At 45.6% G+C, this 21950-nt stretch overlaps 1 protein-coding gene across 1 annotated transcript in view; it reads right to left on the bottom strand.

Moving 5' to 3' along the window:
- Positions 1 to 17960, bottom strand: part of foxo1.S (forkhead box O1 S homeolog) — a 43739-nt gene extending 25779 nt beyond the window's left edge. The window contains exon 1 of the mRNA XM_018250206.2: positions 16999 to 17960. Within this exon, the coding sequence (XP_018105695.1) occupies positions 16999 to 17586 (588 nt within the window). The 5' untranslated portion in view covers positions 17587 to 17960. The remainder of the gene's footprint in view (positions 1 to 16998) is intronic.
- Between the last annotated feature and the right edge of the window lie 3990 nt (positions 17961 to 21950).

The following is a 21950-nucleotide window of genomic DNA, read 5'->3' as shown; positions in this document are numbered from 1 at the left end:
CACGCAGAAGAGGCGATTAGTCCCCTGAATCTGCCCGTGTGCTAAAGCCCTAAGTTCTGAGATATCAGCTCTCACAATTATTTGGACAGTTACAATAGCCTGTTATATGGTCAACGGACAGATTTCTGTGGTCATTTCTCCTTCCAGAAAAATGAAAGCATAAAACACAGTTACATATTGTCACGAGCGCCGCCCGGAGCAGGTCCAAGAGCTCCGGGCGGCGCGTCCTCTCCTGCCGGCGTCGCTCCCAAGATGGCGGCGCCCATGGCCGCCACGTGGGTAAGCGGCGCCGGCGCGATGACGTCAGTGCGCCGACGTCGGCGCAAGGACGTCAATGACGTCACTAAGGCGCCAAATTCAAATAAAAAGCCTGTTTAGACGCCAGAATGGCGCCCAAGTATAGGATTACCTTCCCTAAAGTGTATCCTGGGTTTCCTGTGTACCTTATTGCCAAATCTTGTTCCTGATCTGTTTCCTGACCCCTTTGCCTGGACCTTGGACCTTGTTGTATTCTGCCTGCCTGTGAACTCTTGCCTGATCCTGACTATTCTTCGTTTAACCCTTTGGACACCGCGACCTTGTTCCCTCAAGAGGGCTTCCTCCTTGATCCTGACAACCTCCCTGGAGGGAGCTCCCGGCTCCCTGACATTATACTTGGGCCATGGATCCTTCTGAGGAAGCCACACCTCATGTCGGACGAGCGCTCCGCGGACTGGCATCCCGCATGGAGGACTACGAAAACCAGCAGGTTCGCATTGGGCAAGCACTCGATGTCCTGCTGGCTCAAGTGCCTTCTGCGTCCTCCACTGCTCCACCTACTGGGGATCCCCCCATGGCGGCAGCCCCCACGAACACAAGCTACCCGACAGGTGAGCCTCGCATTCCACCTCCCCCTCGTTTCAGTGGGGACCCACAAGCCTGCAGGGGATTTGCCACGCAATGCCAAATTCAATTTGAGTTCCAACCCACACAATTTCCTAGCGAGCGTTCCAAGGTGGGGTATGTGATGTCTCGATTGGAAGGCAAGCCACTAGAGTGGGCCACGTCTCTTTGGGAGAAGAATTCCCCGCTGACTTTTGATGTTAAAGACTTTCTCCAGGCTTTTCGTATAGTTTTTGATGCTCCAGGTCGGGTTACGAACGCCCCTGCCCGTCTCTTGCAGCTCCGGCAAGGAAGCCGCAGTGTCAATGAGTATGCTATAGACTTCCGAACACTGATGGCGGAGACTTCCTGGTGTGATGACGCTTACAAGGCCGTATACTACCAAGGCCTATCCATCCGCATCAAAGATGATCTCGTCTCCAGAGAGACTCCTGACACCCTGGAAGGGTTGATCGCTCTATCCATTAAGGTGGACACTCGTCTCAGAGAGCACCAGGTGGAGAGAGAGCGCAGTAGACGATTTTCTCCCATGTTGGCCCCTCGCTTTCAAAGGCCGATTCTGCAAACACCCGCTGTTCCGGTGACCCATGTGTCGACGTCTCCCTTGGAGGAACCCATGCAAGTAGGAAAGACTCGCCTCTCCGAGCAGGAAAGACTCCGAAGACGTATGGCAGGTCTCTGTTTATACTGTGGTGGGCATTCCCATTTTGCCAACGCCTGTCCTGCCAAAGCCAAGAGTTTTGTACCCCGAGGTATGTCTCAGGTTTCTCATGTAGGGGGCATCACTCGAGGTTCTCGGGAGAAGTATCAAGAAAATTCACGCAGGCTTCTTCTTCCTTTGCAGATTCACCTGGCAAGTAAGTCTATCTTCGAAAGGGCCTTCCTCGACTCCGGAGCGGATGGCAATTTCATGGATGCCTTTTTTGCCGAACGCATGAAGATTCCTCTGCTTCCATTGTCTTCTCCCCTGCGAATTACTGCCATAGATGACAAACCCCTGGAGTTTGAATTCGTCACAAAGTTCACGGCGGAACTATCTGTACAAGTTGGGGCGCTGCATCAAGAAAAACTTTCATTCTTCATCATCCCCTGTCCTTCTACTCCAGTGATATTGGGTCTTCCATGGTTACGTCTGCATAACCCCACCATAGACTGGTCCACTGGGCAGATCTCTCGTTGGAGTTCATTTTGCCTGCAACATTGCCTTCCGCCAAAACCCCTCGAGAAGGTGAATGTCTCCTCTGCGGAATTAAAGACTTTGCCCTCCACTTACAAGGGATTTTCCGATGTATTTTGTAAAAAGTCTGCAGAGTTCCTTCCCCCACATCGCTCCTACGACTGTCCGGTTGAACTCCTGCCTGGAGCTATGCCCCCCAGAGGGCGCACCTACCCTCTCTCTCCTGCAGAGACTACCGCTATGAAGGAGTACATCCAAGAAAATCTCCAGCGGGGGTTTATCCGCCCTTCTACCTCTCCTGCAGGGGCTGGGTTCTTCTTCGTGGAGAAGAAGGACGGAGGCCTTCGGCCTTGTATAGACTATCGGGGTCTGAATAAGATCACCGTGAAAAACAGATACCCTCTGCCCCTGATTGCCGAGCTCTTTGACCAGCTGAAAGGGGCAAAGATTTTCTCCAAGTTGGATCTCCGGGGGGCCTACAACCTCATTCGCATCCGGGAGGGTGACGAATGGAAGACGGCATTCAACACTCGGGATGGGCACTATGAATATCTCGTTATGCCCTTCGGCCTATGCAATGCCCCTGCCGTCTTCCAGGAGTTTGTGAATGATGTGTTCCGAGATCTCCTAGGAAGGTTCGTAGTCGTATACTTGGACGACATCCTGATCTTTTCCAAGGACCTTGAAAGTCATCGCTCCCAGGTGAAGGAGGTACTCTCTCGTCTGAGGAAGAACTCTCTCTTCGCCAAGTTGGAGAAGTGTGTTTTCGAGGTATCCAAGATCCCCTTCCTAGGATACATTATCTCTCCAGAGGGATTTGAGATGGACCCCGTGAAAGTGTCGGCCATCCAGGAGTGGCCTCTCCCACTGAGTACCAAAGCAATCCAGAGATTCATCGGATTTGCTAATTATTATCGACAGTTCATCCGGGGGTTCTCTTCCCGCATTGCACCTATCCTGGCCCTCATCCGAAAAGGGGGTAAACCCAGCCTGTGGCCTCCATCTGCCATAGAAGCCTTTCAGTCCTTGAAAGAGGCCTTCACGTCTGCTCCTGTTCTTCGACATCCCAATCCTGCACTACCCTTCTGCATCGAAGTTGATGCTTCTGAAGTCGGAGCCGGAGCTATCCTGTCTCAGAGACACTCCTCTGATGGAAAATTGCACCCCTGTGCGTTTTTCTCCAAGAAGTTCTCATCCGCAGAGCAGAACTATGATGTCGGAAATCGAGAACTCCTGGCAGTCAAGCTTGCCCTTGAAGAATGGCGTCACCTCCTGGAGGGTTCTGAAATTCCTGTCCAGATTTTCACTGATCACAAAAATCTGGAGTTCATACAGTCCCTCAAGAGGCTAAATCCCAGACAAGCCAGGTGGGCCCTTTTCTTTTCCCGATTTAACTTTGTTTTGACTTATCGCCCAGGTTCCAAAAATCTGAAGGCCGACGCCTTGTCTCGTAGCTTCACTCCGGTGGACCGTGACCCTGAGAGACAGGAACCAATCATTCCACAAGTCAAGATCATTGCCTCTCTGTATCCCCAATTTGCCGACCAGATTCTGGCTGGGCAGTCCTCGGCTCCTCAAGATACTCCGATTGGCATGGCCTTCGTCCCTCCAGAACTTCGCCTGGCCATCCTGCAACAAACCCACTGCTCCAGGCAAGCTGGACATCCTGGTCCGGCCAAGACCCTTGAACTTTTGAGGCGCCTAGTCTGGTGGCCTGATATCCGCAAGGATGTAAAGGACTTTGTGGCTGCTTGTAATGTCTGCGCCACTTCTAAGCCTAGCCATTCCCGCCCCAGTGGGTTGTTACAGCCTTTGCCGATACCCTCTCGTCCATGGACGCACCTCTCTATGGACTTTATTGTCGAACTTCCTCCCTCCGGTGGGAATACTGTGATCTGGGTTGTTATTGACCGCTTCTCCAAAATGGCCCATTTCATCCCTCTGAAGAAGTTGCCCTCTGCGGTGGAGTTGTCCCAGCTATTTATCCAGTACATCTTCCGCCTGCATGGTTTCCCGGTGGAGATCGTCTCCGATAGAGGCACCCAGTTTACTGCCAAATTCTGGCGTTCCCTATGCAAAGACCTGGGAATTGTTCTTCAGTTTTCATCTGCATACCATCCGCAGACGAATGGGGCAGCTGAACGTGTCAACCAAGCCCTGGAACAGTTCCTGAGGAACCACGTATCCCTCTGCCAGGATGACTGGTCTGATCTCCTCCCATGGGCGGAATTCGCTCATAATAATGCTTGTCATTCCTCTACAGGGAGGTCTCCGTTCATGTCGGTGTATGGTCTGCATCCTCAAGCTTTTCCCCAAGACTTTGTGCTATCTGATGTCCCGGCTGCTGACGACTCCGCAGCCCATATGTCTGCTATTTGGGCTGCTACCAAGTTGAACCTAGAGAAGAGCGCTCTTGTTCATAAGACTTTCGCGGATCGTCGTCGAAGATCCTCTCCTCCCTACAAGGTGGGTGATAATGTCTGGCTCTCTTCCAGGAATATCCGGTTGAAGATACCATCTCCCAAGTTGGGTCCAAAATTCTTGGGTCCATTTCCCATCTTGGAGATAATCAACCCTGTGGCTGTCAGACTCCAACTGCCACCAGAGATGAGAATCCCCAACGTGTTCCACGTGTCTCTGGTGAAACCCGCCATCACCAACCGGTTCTCTGGCGGTCAATCTCCTCCTCCTGCCATCTCTGTGGAGGGTCAACTCGAGTACGAGGTGGAGAGAATCCTAGACTCCAGGATCTCCAGAGGGTCTCTTCAGTACCTCATTCAGTGGAGGGGCTTTGGCCCTGAAGAATGCTCCTGGGAAGGTCACCGTGATGTTCACGCTCCTCGTCTGGTGAGGGAGTTCCACTCCAAATTTCCCCAGAAGCCAAATCCTGGTGGTCCGGAGGCCCCCCGTGAGGGGGGGGGTACTGTCACGAGCGCCGCCCGGAGCAGGTCCAAGAGCTCCGGGCGGCGCGTCCTCTCCTGCCGGCGTCGCTCCCAAGATGGCGGCGCCCATGGCCGCCACGTGGGTAAGCGGCGCCGGCGCGATGACGTCAGTGCGCCGACGTCGGCGCAAGGACGTCAATGACGTCACTAAGGCGCCAAATTCAAATAAAAAGCCTGTTTAGACGCCAGAATGGCGCCCAAGTATAGGATTACCTTCCCTAAAGTGTATCCTGGGTTTCCTGTGTACCTTATTGCCAAATCTTGTTCCTGATCTGTTTCCTGACCCCTTTGCCTGGACCTTGGACCTTGTTGTATTCTGCCTGCCTGTGAACTCTTGCCTGATCCTGACTATTCTTCGTTTAACCCTTTGGACACCGCGACCTTGTTCCCTCAAGAGGGCTTCCTCCTTGATCCTGACAACCTCCCTGGAGGGAGCTCCCGGCTCCCTGACACATATCTTATACTTGCCACCCAAGGTTATGCAGGGCTGCTAATGCATGAGAGAGGGTGGGGAGAGGTTATTATACTGTCAGAGTGATGATTTTACACAATCCTTCACCTGGCTGCACTAAGGTGCAGTAATTTATGCCACACCTTTGGGTGTTCAGAGCCAAGCATTTTACCCTGGGAGGTGAATTCAATGCCTAGAGAGTGAAAGCCAGAAGGGACACTGGAACTGTGCTGGTAACCTGGGAACAGCATAGCTGGTTTGCAAATTATAGTAAACCTACATTTGTTCATTGCTTCTGGATTTTTTTGTTTCATGATCTCAAAACTGTTACGTCCATGGTAATCCCCTACCCCCAATAGATTGTTGTACGCTACAGCAGATATATGTATTGGACAATTCACCTTAACTCTAGGGGGTATATTTATCAAAGAGTGAAGTTAAGATATCTCCACAGTCCGCTAGAGTGAAAACCCACCCCTCGCCATTCATTTCTATGGGATTTCGAAAGGCTTATTTATTAAAGGGGGAACTTTCACTTATACCCCTTGACAAATACTCTTTTAAAAATCCCATAGAAACTCATGGAGCGTGGTTGGATTTCACTCTAGCGGACTGTGGAGATCTCAAATTCACTCTCTGATAAATAGGCCCCTTAGTATGATGTAGACAGTGATAGTTTGAGACCATTTGTAAGTGGTCTTCATTTTTAATGTTTGTGGTTTTTGCATTATTTAACTTTTTGTTCAGTAGCTTTAGGGTGGTGGCACAAGTTAAGATTCGGGGGAGCCTAGTTGCCCAGCGACAAATCTCCTCTTCTTCGGGCGACTTCAGCGATCCATATGCCATCCTGGCTGCGATTCTCATTCTTGCCAGCAGGATGGCATTTCGGGGAGGTCACCCGAAGAAGAGGAGAATTGTCGCTGGGTGACTAATCTCCCCCGAATCTTATCGTGTGCCACCAGCCTTAAAGATAGAATAGATAGATAGAAAAGATAGATAGATAGAAATCTAGTTGCCTAGGTCCAATTTACCCCATCATCCAGGCAGTGTTGGGAACCATTCCATCAGGTCCCCCAAACTCCTAATAATGAAACTTGGAGCCAGCCTACACTTTGGATTAGAGTGGGGAGCGGGCATAGGTCAGCGGAGACAACAAAGGCCAGGGCCCACCAGGTTTTTTCCAGGATCCTGCCAGCCCAGTGTGAAGCCTGACTGGAATATGTAGGTGGAACTATAGGTGGACTAAATAGAAAGAAAAGTAATAAAAAGTAGCAATAACAATAATAATGTAAGCTAACAAAGCAAGTGTTTTTTTGGCTGCTGGGGTCAGTGAATCCCATTTGAGATCTGGGAAAGGTGGAAGAAAGTCAAATATTTCAAAAACAACAGATAATAAGAAAAGAAGAGCAATTGAATAGGCCATTCTATAAAATGCTAAAAGTTAACCTAAAGGTAAACTACCCCTTTAATAGACAATTAATCAATAAAAGGGCAGCTCAGTAGTGAAGACTGAATACAAGGAGACAGGTGGGTGGCAATAGGGCCAAACAGTAAAAGGCAGTGAGTAACCAAAGGAATGTATTACTCACATATACGGTTGTGCTAAACTCAGAGCTATGAGGAAATTACCCATCCCTGAAACTTAATGTCAACTCAAGGCTCAGATAAAGTCGCCTTCAGAAAAAGTGTCGCCCAACACTTTTGTAGGTTAGAAAACAATGGGCTGCCCTATCCAATGAGCAATAGGAAACAACAAATAAAACTATGCAGGTAGACACATCACAAGAGGTGGTACCAGAAATAAAAGAGAAATATGGCACAGACCCAAAAATCTTATACTCAAAAGAGATACACTGAATGCTCGTAAAGCAAGGCTGAGGGACCAAATCCTAATTCTTCAGCCAAACTCAATGCAAACCCTTAAAGTCACGTGACTTGTTTCAAAAGTCTCCGAATGGGCAATATTAAGTTATTAGAGGCCGATGACAAAAAGTGACCTAGGGCTTCCAGCTGTCATATTACCCAGCATTCAATAAGGGCAATGGCTGCTTGCATGCCTGCATTGCAGTCAATAGGAAGCGATACACAACATTTCCAAGAAGAGGTGCCGCAGGCAAGATTCCCAGGAATCACTCATGTGGCTTCGCCCCAAGTGATCATGTGACATAATCAAACAGAATACAGACAAAATATTTGGAAAGGGTCATCGCAGGAGTCGTTTCATAAACCCAAAAGCCTTGAAATAGTATTGGAAATTCTTACAGTATATACGTCACAGAAATTATTTCTCCAATGGAGCATTTTAAATATCAAAACAAACTATAAACAAAAAATGTCAACAAAGAACAAAAAAATGAGAAGATGATGTGTGGCATAATTTGTCTGGAGGTGAAATGCTTTATAAAGCCTTTATGTAGAAATGCAGCAAACCGTGCAATGTGCTGCACAACACTAGAGATTCATGCTAACTGAATATTATCCATGTAAGAACAGGGCAATTATGAAGATCTCCAACAGTTTGAAAAAAAATCCAGTCAAACTGGTCTTCTGCTCCATACACTGAGCAAAGGATAAACCAGGACACACACCCTGAGCTGAGAATAAATAGATTATCTTACAAAGCATATGTCAATCATGGAATTTCAATAGCAATGCATCTTAAAGAGGGTTGAAACTGAAAGGCACCACCATACAGTACTCATACAGTAGTTGCTATGTTGCTATGTTCATACATCATCTGATAGTGAATGCTCATTGTACCAATGTGTCCTTGGACTTTTCGTCTAACTTGTCAATTGAAAACAAAAGCTCTGGAGTTCTCCAGGAAGAAATGATATGTTTGCGTGTATTTCCAACATAATTCAGAATTCGTAGCAGTGAAAACAGGAATTTGAAAAACAAATAGGAAGCGATTTATGGTCACAGACTACCCAGAAAAACATATCCTGTGTGGAACCGGAGCAGGTGCCATGCATTCATCCAGACACCATCCTGCATAGGAACATGCGGCAACATTTTCCAGAATAAACTGAATTTTTAAAATAAATAAGTTGCAATTCCCATAGCCGATTATTTTGCACCTAACCCAGTAATAGCATCAGACGATGATATATACCTCACATAGAGGCACATAGTTGCTCAGAAAAGCTTAAACTCAAGCCATTCACAAGGTTTTTAAAAGTGCCTCTTAGAATAAATACTGCCCCCAGACTGGCTGAGCAAAGGTGAGGCCCTTCAAGTGAAATAAAATCTTTTAAGTAAGCTTTTAAATCCAAAGCTAAACCCGAACACAAACAGTTTCCTTAAAATGAAACAAAGCACGGCTATGGAAGTATCACACCCACACATCTACCCCAAAAAGACAATCCATAATAAATATATCATATACCAATGGATAGCAGAGATATAGCCCACAATATTTAGAAAAATGTAGAAATAGTCCTAAGTAAAGCTAGAGTATATATATATATATATATATATATATATATATATATATATATATAAAAAATACCTCCAAAAGAATCCGCACCAATCAGGACTTATAGATGAATAAAATTGATGTTTATTTACAGAACTTCAGTCTGACGTTTCGGCCCTATCCAAGGCCTTTCTCAAAGTACTGAAACATAGCAAGTATGCATTAAATCTGCATTTCTGGCAGGAAACAGCAGTTACCACTAAGCCAATTCAGTAAAATGCGAAGTTGCATCTTAGCAGCCAAACTCTGGCAAATTTTCGCTAATGTTACTTCGGCAGTGTGAGCATTTCATATCGAATTTTTGCTAGCGTTCATTTCTGCCTAGCGAAACTTCGCTAGCACTCTTGCACTTAGGTTAATTTGAATAGGAGGGGTACCTAAAAGTCGTATGGATGTCTTTAATGGTAATGTTGGTGCAAATGCTTGAACTGGCCACTTTTTCAAACACATGTCCAATGAGCCTTAATAAAGACAGAAGAGATCCTCTAATGCCCTAGACATGAGCCCACCCTTATATAAATGTGGCATGCCCCTCAAATTAGTTGGAAAAAAATTGTTCACACATAAGTATTTAATAGTGTGGACTTTTGAAGGCAATCAGTTTATAAAAACAAAAAAGTCACTAGCGTTTTTTTACAACTTTATGCATTTCCGGCAGACAGGATATGATGTCACTGACATAAGAAGAAGATGTAACTTCATTTTAGCAGTTTGCCTGGTCTGAGATGGCGAAGGAAACTCTGGCAAAAGAGGTAACGTAAAGTAAAATGCGTGTCTTAGTGAATTTGCAGAGTAACGACTGTTCGTCAGATCGTAAAGTCGCCTTTAAATGAACGCTAGGGACAGTCTCATTTGCTAGCGAATTGTCCTCTACGACAGTTAGTGAATTGGCGGTGTCCCTGAGGATGAGATTTTTGGCGAAATGTCGCTAGTGTTAGCCACTTCGCCCTTAAGTGAGTCTACCCCCTTTTTCGGATCATGCGACCCAAAATGCCAGTGCTTAGGGTAGCAATTAGACACACAGCAGAAAAGTCTATTTACAAAATAAAATTAAACCCCTGCTTTTACGTATAAATGGACACCAAAACCTCTTATTATATAAAATGACTGAAAGCAGAGAACTGTCAGGGTCTGGTTGAAACGTTTTTGTGTTGCTTTATGGCATAAAACGCTTCTTGTTGCCCAGACAGACAGAAAAAAAAAAGCCCCCACACCATCAATATTGGTTTCCGTTATATAAATTATTTTGTAATACATCTACTAAATGAACACACTGTCCAAGAGAACACTTGTTTTATGCCTTAACCTTCCCTCTAAACCACTGAGATTATTTATAGTCCCTTTTTATGATGTGGTTTACGAGGAAAGTTTCGAGTCATGGGTCACTACCGTATGTTACAATCAGCCCTCGTGGCAATGAAAAGGTTAGCATTTCTATTGGATGGTGAGAGAGGTTAAATCCCAGAAGGAATGTGAAGGAACATTCCTATAAAGCGCAGGCACATTTCCTTGGATGAAGCCTCTGGTGTGCAGGGTTTGTTGCTGTTCTTTACTTACTTACTTACTTACTTACTTAACTTACTTACTTACTTACTTACTTACTTAACCAGCAGAGCAGGAATATACAGAGGATTAGAACCCTGGACATGGAGGTTAAAGGTCACAGGTTCATTAGGCATCAGTGTCCCTATATGCATGTATTTATCAAATTTATTTTTGGGTTTGTATCCCCCTCTTCAAAAGTTTGGTTAATGAAAGACATTGCTATTCCGAGCAACTTTCCAATGCAAAATGGCATTGGTCATAAATGAACTGCTACTGAAAGCAGTATGCTTACCCCCCAATATTCACTGCTTATGTGGTTCTGACTTTAGAAACAATGTAGCAGCCTATTATTGAACCATGCAAAGCTGACTTCTGCTGCCTTGTTTCAAGAACCATAACCAGCGGTGCAGAAAGTGCAGTTTAAAAACAACTTAAAGCCATTGAAAGTTTTGTATAAGGATCGGGGCATACGGGCAGATTTGAGGAGATTAGTCGCCAGGCGACAAATCTTTTCTTCGTGGCGACTAATCTCCCTGATCTGCTTTCCCCTGCCTTCCACCGGAATCGGAGCGATTTGTTTTCCAAAGTCACCCGTAATTGCCACACGAGGAAACGTCGGAAAACAAAGCGCTCAAGTGCCTGCCCCCATGCGTTTTTCATTTTAGCAATCGGAAGGCAGATCGGGAAGATTAGTCGCCCATAAGAAAAGGAAATTTGTCGCCTGGTGAATCTGCCCATGTGCCCTGACCCTAAATATACAGGTAAGGGATCAGTTATCCGGAAACCCATTATCCAGAAAGCACCGAATTACAAAAAGGGCATCTCTCATAGACTCCATTTTATCTAAATAATCCAAATTAAAAAAAATAAAAATGTCACTGTAATAATAAAACAGTACCTTGTACTTGATCCAAACTAAGATATAATTAATCCTTATTGAAAGCAAAACCAGCCTATTGGGTCTATTTAATGTTTACATGATTTTCTAGTAGACAAGTATGAAGATCCAAATTACGGAAAAGATACGTTATCCGGAATACCTGTGCTTGTAAAGTTGCTCAGAATTATATCTTCTTCCATTAGGTACAAAATGTGGGGGGTTTGCATCCCCATTAATGTCCTTGTTACCACAAGCAACACACACACATATGTAAAGAAACCGCCCACACAGTATACTGACATATTTTTAGCTCAGGAGAGAGAGCTTGGTGTTTTAAGGTATACAGAATGAGAAAACAATCACAACAAAAGAATTTGATAAAGAAATTGGCCTCAACAAACTGGTACCCATCCAGAGGCTAATATGACTAACTCCTGACAGTCATTACCTAAAAGCAAATTACTGTGTAAATAATAAAAAAGATGAAAGGTGTTACCACTGTAGCCAAGAATTAAGGTATCAGATCCATTCTGAAGTGCAAACCGTGACTAATGAGGTGTTGCAGATGGCTAATGAACCATGTTAATTTAACTATGGCTTCCAGTGTGTGATACTAATCAAGAAGCAAAATGATCAGACATCTTCTCTTTACTATAGAGAGCTCTTTAACCAAAATCCCAAAAGCAGAAAAACTGCCCCCGAATGTAACGAAGGGCCGGATAACACAGCGTTAAAGCAGTTCATTTAAGGGCAGAAGCGCAGCGAAACGACAAAAATGATCTATTTGTGGTAATGCCACATTCTTTTCAGAGATGTTTTTTTCCAGGCTGGAGGAAATCCCTAAAAACATGGGAGGTTCTGAGAGACATGCTCACAGCAATTATACTCTACGCAAGATTTCGCAACATTTATCCCAAGGATGACAACATTATATTGTAACAAGTCTGCCAACTTGTACTCTCTTCTACACTGCCAAAGTGGGAGATTGAGATGGTCTTTAAAGAATAAAAGATACTTTTCTTGATACGGAGAATTGTTTTAAAGGTCATTGCAAGACATCAAACAGAAATGCCTATCCTTCCTGAGGATACATTAGGAGGAAATACATAGTGGAAAGGACTTTTCATTGAAAACAATACATTATTGTGAGGGTCTTCTCATTCACACACATGAGCATGAGATTACATGGGACAGAAATATTCAATCTATGGCTCTTCCAGCTGATGAACTAGAGCTCCCTGCATTCCACTTCAGCGTGAAAGCCACAAAGTGAAAATCACTCGCATAAACATAACGAAAATCTTGATATAAAGCATCCGAATGATGACTGCAACTCCCACGAGCACCAGTCAGATGCTAAAAGTTGTAGTCCGTACCAGCTGGAGGATAGCCAGCTTGGCATCCCCAGTGACCTCCTCTAATTTCAAGGGGCTAGTTAACTAGCAAGCTGTCTTGAAGATTTGCCTGGTAACATGACACTGTAGTCCCTGGAGACTTTTTAAAAATGTGATCTCTGTATCAGCCCCCAGATAATTATTGGGATGGATAATGACAATGTAGAATTGTGCTTATTGTATTCTGCAAGTTAGGTGTACAGTTAAACTAGCATACTCTACACCGTCCACTCTTTAGACAGCGGGCATTCTTGTACAATACCCCACCCCCTAGTATCATGCCTACCCGTGTGAATTAAAGTGAACACATTCACTTGAATCCCTTTATAGTTAAAGGGATATACGATCATTTTTTTCAAAACGCATCAGTTAATAGTGCTGCTCCAGCAGAATTCTGCACTGAAATTAATTTCTCAAAAGAGCAAACAGAGTTTTGAAATCTGACATGGGGCTAGACATATTGTCAATTTCCCAGCTGCCCCAAGTCATGTGACTTGTGCTCTGATTAACTTCAATCACTCTTTACTGCTGTACTGCAAGTTCGAGTGATATCAACCCCCCCCCAGCAACCTAACAACAGAACAATGGGAAGGTAACCAGATAGCAGCTCCCTAACACAAGATAACAGCTCCCTGGGAGATCTAAGAACAACACTCTATAGAAAAAGCCAAGTCCCACTGAGACACATTCAGTTACAATGAGTAGGAGAAATAACAGCCTGCCAGAAAGTAGTTTCATCCTAAAGTGCTGGCACCAGTCACATGACTGGGGCAGCTGGGAAACTGACAATATGTCTAGCCCCATGTCAGATTTCAAAATTTAATATAAAAAAATCTGGTTGCTCTTTTGAGAATTGGATTAAAGAGCAGAAATCTGCTAGAGTAGACAGTATCCTTTTAAAGGATAAGTAAACCCTAAAAATAAGAGAATGTAAAATTAACGAGGGGACTATTCTAAGCACTTTTATAATTTACATTCATTATTTATTTTGTTGTAATTCCAAGATATTAAGGGACACATGTACTGTTAATATGAATGAATTTTGTTACAACAGCGCCACCTGCTGGTCAGTTTCCCACCAGTCTGACCACCAAGTAGTCAAGGAAGTTGTCAGGAGAAAGAAAGAGGCTGCTCTGATGTTTTTCTGCTTAGGAATAAAATTAGAAACCTTTCTCACATCTTTCCTAAGCAGAAGAACATCAGCCTCTTTCTTTCTTTCTCCTGACAACTTCCTTGACTACTTGCTGGTCAGACTGGTGGGAAACTGACCAGCAGGTGGCGCTGTTGTAACAAAATTCATTCATATTAACAGTACATGTGTCCCTTAATATCTTGGGATGAAAACAAAATAAATAATGAATGTTTATTACAAACAATCTTAGAATAGCCTCCTCATCAATTTTACATTCACTTATTTTAAAGTTTTACTTATCCTTTAAGAAATAACCAGTATCCTTTTAAGCAATAACAACCAGTATAAAAGCATCACCACCATATGCAAACTCATTGAGTAACTATGCAGGTACTCTGTTCTCTAGAAGCCCATATAGAAGCTGTTGCCAAACTTTTGGAAACTAATGTGGAACTGTTATAGCTCTAACTCCCCCTCTATCCCCAGCCTTTAGGGAGCCGATTGTGCAACACAGATATCCTTTAGAAGCCGCTTGTAAATCTATGTGTCGATCAAGCTGTCTGGGGACGGAGTGGGCTGTAGTTCCACAAAAACAGGGTTGTTTTTTAAAGGCCTAACAATCATACACAATTTTTAAAACTTCCCAGGTAATCTCAACCCACAGAAATAACCAAGGCTATATAAAAGTAACTGGATTTATTTTATGCTCTTACACGCATTAACCCCACGGATGCTCAGCATAAAGATCTCTGCTTCCCTCCATCAGTAGGTCCTACAATTTGCAGTTCACAAAACAACAAGAAGACTGCCGGTAATTTACACCATCTCTTGTGGAACAGGTGTTCCACCGTCACAGAAAAAAATGTAAATCATGGTTATGCCCTGTTTTGGAAAGGAGAGTAAACAAACAACAACTTGTTTGTTTTTTACCACCCTTAAAGGGGAGCCATCGCTGAAATGAATTTAATGTAAGCTTCCTCATACTGAAATAAGAAACTTTCTAAATACAATCAATTAAATATTCTGCATTGTTTCTGAAATAATCAAGTTTATTTTCACTGTCCCTCTCTCAGCATCTGTTTCTCTTCATTCTCTCTTCATGCAGCAGTTGGGTGTCAGATAATCATTGACAGTTAGATCCAATATATGTTATAGGGGGGCTCCTTTCCTAGCAGATGTATTAGAGCTCACTCAAATAACTGATTCCAGTACAAACAAAATCTAACAAAATAACTGCCTTTTGCACAAATCCTACATGTAGAGAGACAGGATGTCTGGTGATTTTAATAGAGTGAGCTCTAATAGATCTTCTAGGCAAAAGGAGCCCCCCTATAAGATATATCGGATCTAACTGTCAATGATTATCTGACACCCAACTGCTGCATGAAGAGAGAATGAAGAGAAACAGATAATGAGAGAGGGATAGTGAAGATAAACTTGATTATTTCAGAAACAGTACTGAATGTTTAATTGATTGTATTTAGAAAGCTTCCCATTTCAGTGTGATGAAGCTTAAATTAAATTTTCATTTTCACAATAGCTCCCCTTTAAGATGCCACCTTCCTTGACATGCTACAACTGTGAGGATGGGTGACCTTCAGATAAATGTAACACCCAAGAACAAGCTTCACCAATGGAACTCAAAGTGTTGGGGGGCACACTGGGGTCGCACTTGGACGCTGCATCTTTAGCAGGCAGTATACATTTTGAGAGCGAAGGGGTCCTAGCAGGCAACACTTTGGAAGCAATAAACACTTTATTACACAACTATAAGGGCAAAGACACACACTCAGATCCGGGGAGATTAGTCGCCCGGCGATAAATCGCCTCTTCCTCGGGGCGACTAATCTCCCTGAACTGCCTCCCGCTAGCTAGAATCTAAATGGTTGCGGGATGGCACTCAGATCGCTTTGTTTTTCGAAGTCGGCCGAAGTTTCCTTTGGAGGAAAACAAAGAGCACCAATTGCCATCCTGCCTGCGATTTACATTCTAGCCGGTGGGAGGCAGTTCGGGGAGATTAGTCGCCCCGGAGAAGAGGCGATTTGTCCCAGGGGAGACTAATCTCCCCGGATCTGAGCGTGTGTCTCTGCCCTTATAAAGTGGTTCAGTATGGTACGGATTTGTGGTGCATCCATCAGCAGTCACGACTGGAAGACAGGGCCCTGGCAATGTGAGAAAGTAGGGCCCTATTGGGAAATAAGGGAATTACATGAGAAAACTAAAACAAAGAGCACCCACCGATTGCCATCCCGCTGGCTATTTATATTCTAGCCGATGGGAGGCAGTTCGGGGAGATTAGTCACCCAGATTAGTAGGGATGCACTGAATCCAGGATTTGGTTCAGGATTCGGCCTTTTTTAACAGCATTTGGCCGAATGTTTATGCCCGGCTGAACCCGATTCCTAACTTGCACATGCAAATTAGGGGCGGGAGCAAAATAGTGTGACTTTTTGTCACAAAACAAGGAAGTAAAAAATGTTTTCCCTCTTCCCACCCCTAATTTGCATATGCAAATTAGGATTCTTTCGGTATTCGGCCGAATCTTTTGCAAAGGATTCGGGGGTTTGGTCGAATCCAAAATAGTGGATCCCTTCCTAGTAGTCGCCCTGAAGAAGAGGCGATTTGTCACTATCTGACTAATCTCCCCGAATCTGAGCCTGTGTCTCTGCCCTTAGAAAGTGGTTCAGTGTGTGCAGATTTGAGGTGCACCTATCAGCAGTCACCTATCAGCAGTCACCTATCAGCAGTCACGACTGGAAGAAGACAGGGCTCTGGCAATGTGAGACGGTTGGGCCCTATTGGGGAATAAGGGAATTACAGGAGATCTCAGGGCTGCAACCCCACGCTGTTGTTGTTGTTGAACTGCAAGCTTCCACATTAAATCCTTAGGACACCCCTAAAGAATATTTTAAGAAGTAAGATGTACCAAACTAGGAAGGGGGGAGGCTGCTGTGATGCTGGGCTTCCCTAATACACGTGTGCCCCTCTGGCTCAGCTGCAAAACCTACCAGGGATATAGACTGGTTATCTAAAGATGTTGTTGAACTACAACTCCCAGAATGGCAGCTAGATGAAGCAATAAAGCAGCTTGATGGCGGGTGCGTGTGCCAGGCTTACCTTCCAGCCGGCGGAACTGTTGCTGTCGCCCTTATCCTTGAAGTAGGGCACATTCTTGACCATCCAGTCGTAGATCTGGGACAGGGTGAGCCGCTTCTCCGGGGAGCTCTCGATGGCCTGGCTGATGAGGTCGGCGTAGGACAGGTTGCCCCAGGCGTTGCGGCGGGAGGAGCTGCTCTTGCGGGGCTGTTGGGCTCCCAGGGGGGACGGGGAGGAGGCCGGGGACAGAGCGGATGGCACGGAGGGGGCAAGTAAAGTAAGGGCCTCCTGCTGCTGCTGCTGGGGGTGTTGCTGCTGGGGGATAGGGGGCTGAAGCTGTCGGATGTCCTGGCACGGGAAATCCCCACATACTCCAAGCGCCTCTGCCGGGTCAAAGTCCTCGCTCTCCTCCAGCAGACTCAGGTTGCTCAGAAAGTCCACATTGCCGGCTGCCGGCTCCGGTTGTAGGGAAGGCGCCGGGGATGAATTGGCCGAACTGCTGGGGTTAAACTCGGGCCGGGGTAAGGGCCAAGTGCAAGACCTGGGCCGAGAAAAGGGTTCGAAGTCCGGGTCTATGTCCACCACAGGTGGCGACGGCGCTTCAGCCATGTCTTCCCAAACAGTAAGGGGGTTACCCACCGGAGAAAGACTTACCACCAGGTGGGCACCCCCCTTCAGAGAGAGTGGTACAGTCAGGGGCAGCACAGGAACCAACAGAAAGTTTTAGTCACTTCATCCGCTGGCGCGGTGGGGGGTGTCTCCCTGTCAATGAAAAGCTGCCAGTCCGCTGACACCTCAGATCCAAAGAACTGTCAGTAAACAAAAAGCTGCCCCAAGATATTACTGGGCTCCCTGCGTCACAGCGCTCAGACCCACGCAGGAACCGCTGCGAACTCCTCAACAGCCTGTTGAATATCTGAAGCTACTCCGACCTGCCCCCGGCAACAAGCAGCACTTGACTGGCACCCGCCGACAGTGTCACGCGCCAGCCCCTCCCACCGCTGGCAAAGAGGGCGGGGACCGATTGGTCCGAAAGGTGGCGGGGCTCGCCCAATGGTCGCGTTTGGTTTGCCACCCCCCTCTTTTTTTTTAGTTCAGCCTACAGTGAGACCTACTGTGAAGCGGGTTGCGTACCTTGTGCTATTCTTTATACACCAGTAAAAGTTCTGTCTGTCAGCAGTTAGTAAAAAGCGTGGCGTAAGCCGGCGACCCGATGCATGCTGGGAGTTGTAGTTTAGAGAGAGACATTTGGTTCGTTCCAGATGATAGTATTACACATGGGGCCAGTGTCGGACTGGGATGCCAGGGGCCCACCAGAAAACCTTAGACCATGGGGCCACTTTCCAAACTATTATTCCTCCTCTCCTCACTCAACATCTTTATTCTCCTAGTCTTTCTATATTTACTTAGTATATTCTTCCATTATTAAGCATTTGTCCCAAAAAGAAATAAGGAATGCCCATGAAATTGGCCACATAGTTATAAGCAAAAGGGCCCACCTGGGCCCACCGGGAGTTTTCTTGGTCTCCCGGTGGGCCAGTCCGACACTGCATGGGGCAGTTTTACTAAAAGGCGAAGAGGCTAACGCTAGCGACAATTCACTGGCTTTACTTCCCGCAGGGACAGTCATCGCCGATTTACTAACGGGCACAGGCTAGGGTTGCCACCTGGCCGGTAAAAATGAAGGTTGATCCCAAATGTTATTCATAGGGAAAAAAGATAAATATATAGGAAGGCCGGTATTTATTTCCAGAAAGGGTGGCGACCCTAGAGCAGGCGCCAATCGCTAACAAAAGAGACAGGCGCTAGCGGTTATTCGCCCTCTATTGCCATGCGACAATTCGCTCTGGCGAATGGATGTTACTCCGCAAATTCACTAAATGTTGATTTTACTAAATGCTACCTCTTTCGCCAGAGTTGCCTTCGCCACCTCAGACCAGGCGAAGTGCTAAAAAGAAGCTACATCTTCCTCAATCTTCTGTCACTTACATCATATCCTGTGAGCCCAGTGTCAGTCTGGGACACCAGGGGCCCACCAAAAGACTTTAGACCAGGGGCCCACTCTCAGTACTATTTTATTCCTCTCCCCACTTAGGGTGTGGCCACACAAGCAGATTCGGGAGATTAGTCGCCCCCAGCAACAAATCTTCTCTTCTTTCGGGCGACAATCTCCCTGAACTGCCTTCCGTCAGCTAAAATTAAAATCGCCTGCGGCAATGAACACTCAGCGCTTCGTTTTCCGAAGTCGCCCGAAGTTTCCTCATTGCTGGGGCAACCTTATTAAGGAAATAGGGAATGACCATGAAATAGGCCAAATGTTTAAAAGCAGGAGGGCCCACTGACACCTGGGCCCACCGGGAGTTTTCCTGGTGTTCCGGTGGGCCAGTCCGACACTGTGTGAGCCGAAAATGCATCAAAGTCCAAAAACGCTGGCGTCTTTTCCTTTTTTCAGCCTGCAAAAGACCTAACAAACTTTTTTAACTGGTTTTCCCCATACATTTGCAAACATATGGAACAATAATTTTACAGTGGCCACATGTGTAGGGCATTAGAATAACTCTCTTGTCTTTATTAAGGTTCCCTGGACATGTGTTTTAAAAAGTGTAATTTGTAAGTATATGCACCAACATTTAACATACAGACGTCCATACAACTTTAAATTTCCCGCCTTATGCAAATTGACCTGAGCGCAAGATCCCTAGCGAAGTTTCGCTGGGCATAAATGAACACTAGCGGATATTCACTATCAAATGCTTGCATCGGTGAAGTAAAGCTAGAGAAAAGTCACCAGTGTATGGCTCCCACAGCGAAACTCCGCATTTTAGTGAATTAGTGTAGCCTGAGTGAATTTTCGCCTGGCGATGTGTTGCACTGGCTGCGAAGTGGACGCTGGCGAATTTTCACCAGTTAGTAAATCTGCCGCTTGGAATGTGCAAAGTTCGCTTGTGAAGGGTCGTGGTGTTAAAAACGCTATAATAGCTGATTGAGGTGCTTCCTCCTTCCAACATCTAGGGTTGCCACCTGGCTGGTGTTTTATTGTAATGATGTAAAATGATGTTTGATGCGAATGTTAATCATTCGGAAGAAAGATAAAAGTATAATATAAAATATATTTTCCATCAGAACATCTGGTAACCCAACCTGCACCTCAGTATGGGGGTCTTTCTGCATCTCCACGGTCCCTTCTCCCCTCTGTCTCTAGCCTTGTGTCCCCTCTCCAGTGAGGGCAAGATGGCACATAAGGGGGAGGACGATAAAGCAAACACTCAGGTGTGGGAGTCACAATTCAACTGTAGCCAAAGAGCAGAGGGGAATGACACCAGCAGATAACAGATGTGTAAATCACAGGCAGCATGTTGTCTTCATGTGAAGACACACACAGTTTAGATGCCTTATACTGAGAGGCTGAAGTACAGGGGCTCCCAGTCCATGGCCCCCCATGTTGTTGGAGAGCTACAGGTTTCATATACCTGGCACTGCCAGTGCTACCGTTTAAATACAAGCGGTGATTTTGTGTAGATAAAGCTTACTGGGCCTGTGACTGCTTTAGGGCAGAGACACACGAAGATTCGGGGAGATTTAGTCGCCCGGCGACAAATCTCCTCTTTTTCCGGCGATTAATCTCCCGAACTGCCTTCTCGCCTCACGAGGAAACGTCAGGCGACTTCGGAAAACGAAGCGCTCCGAGTGCCATCCCGCCGGCTAATCGAAATTAGGCTGCTTTCCTGGGAGATTAGTCACATGAAGAAGAATCGATCTGTCGCCGGACGACTAAATCTCGAATCTTTGCGTGTGTCTCTGCCCTTAAGCTACAGTACTACTAATAAATCAGACAATAAATGAAGCAACCCAGAGAGGTCTTCCAGCTGGGGTCAGTCATTTCTGGGGGATACTACATGTAAATGTTACAGCAGATGAAAGTTTAGAGGGTGGGACCCCTCTCCTCATGGGTCCTCTGCAAATGGCTCTTTTAACCATTTATTAAAATGACTTACATGGACCCACAGTTGCCCCAGTTTTCCCTTCTTTATTGCCCCATAACATCTGTCATTATTATTATTACTAGTTTCCTAATTCCACCTACATTTCTCAGTTTGTGCTCCAGTGGTATTTCCATGCCATGTTGCAGCGCTGGGGTCTGCAGCAGTGGCATAACTAGATGTTACTTGGCCCCACAGCCAATTATATTTGGGGCCCAAAAACAGTAAGTCCTATTCTACCAAAATTGCTCATTAATTTGGGCCTTACTGGGCACTATACACTCCTGGGCCCCACTGCAACCGCAGGGTCTGCTTCCTCTGTAGTTAAATCCCTGGTCTGCAAGGCATCTGTAGGTTTGTTCTGTGTCTGTGTGGGCTTCTTCCAGGTACTCTGGTTTCCTCCCACAATCCAAAAACAGATAAGTAAACTGGTTTCTAATTAATGTAATAGGGGCCAAGCTCTGCTTGGGCAGGGTCTGATGTGAATGATGCGTAAGTTCTGTAAAGCACTTTGTACATGTGTCTTTGCTTCTTCGTATTGCAGTGTCGTTTTGGTGAAAAATAGAATCAATTTATTGGCCCACCGGGTCATCTCAAGTCCTTAGTGGGGATGTGGTTGGACTCTTTGTAGTTACAATGCAGGTCACACAGCCTTGGGGTATTATATATTTCATGGGTTAATAGAATGTGGGCATGAGCTGAACTGTGCACTCTGCTATACATTACAGCATCTGGTCACCTGGAACTATGTGCCCATTTGTGTATAAGTCAATGGTACAGATGTACAGCTCGAGCTAGCATACGGAATGCTTCCATATTCCCTCACATATATATCACTGCACACTATTCACAATGTTTGTGGCTGGAGACATAATATATCATAAAGGACATATTACAAACCCAGCCTTAAAAATAGAAGTGTTTGTCAGTCATGTTACAATGAATGTGGCCAAGTTAACATTTATAGCAATCTCCACAATGCAGCCTAATGTA

The sequence above is a fragment of the Xenopus laevis genome, chromosome 2S (genome assembly GCF_017654675.1).
Source record: "Xenopus laevis strain J_2021 chromosome 2S, Xenopus_laevis_v10.1, whole genome shotgun sequence".
Taxonomy (NCBI): domain Eukaryota; kingdom Metazoa; phylum Chordata; class Amphibia; order Anura; family Pipidae; genus Xenopus; species Xenopus laevis.
This window is presented reverse-complemented; position numbering and strand designations above follow the sequence as displayed.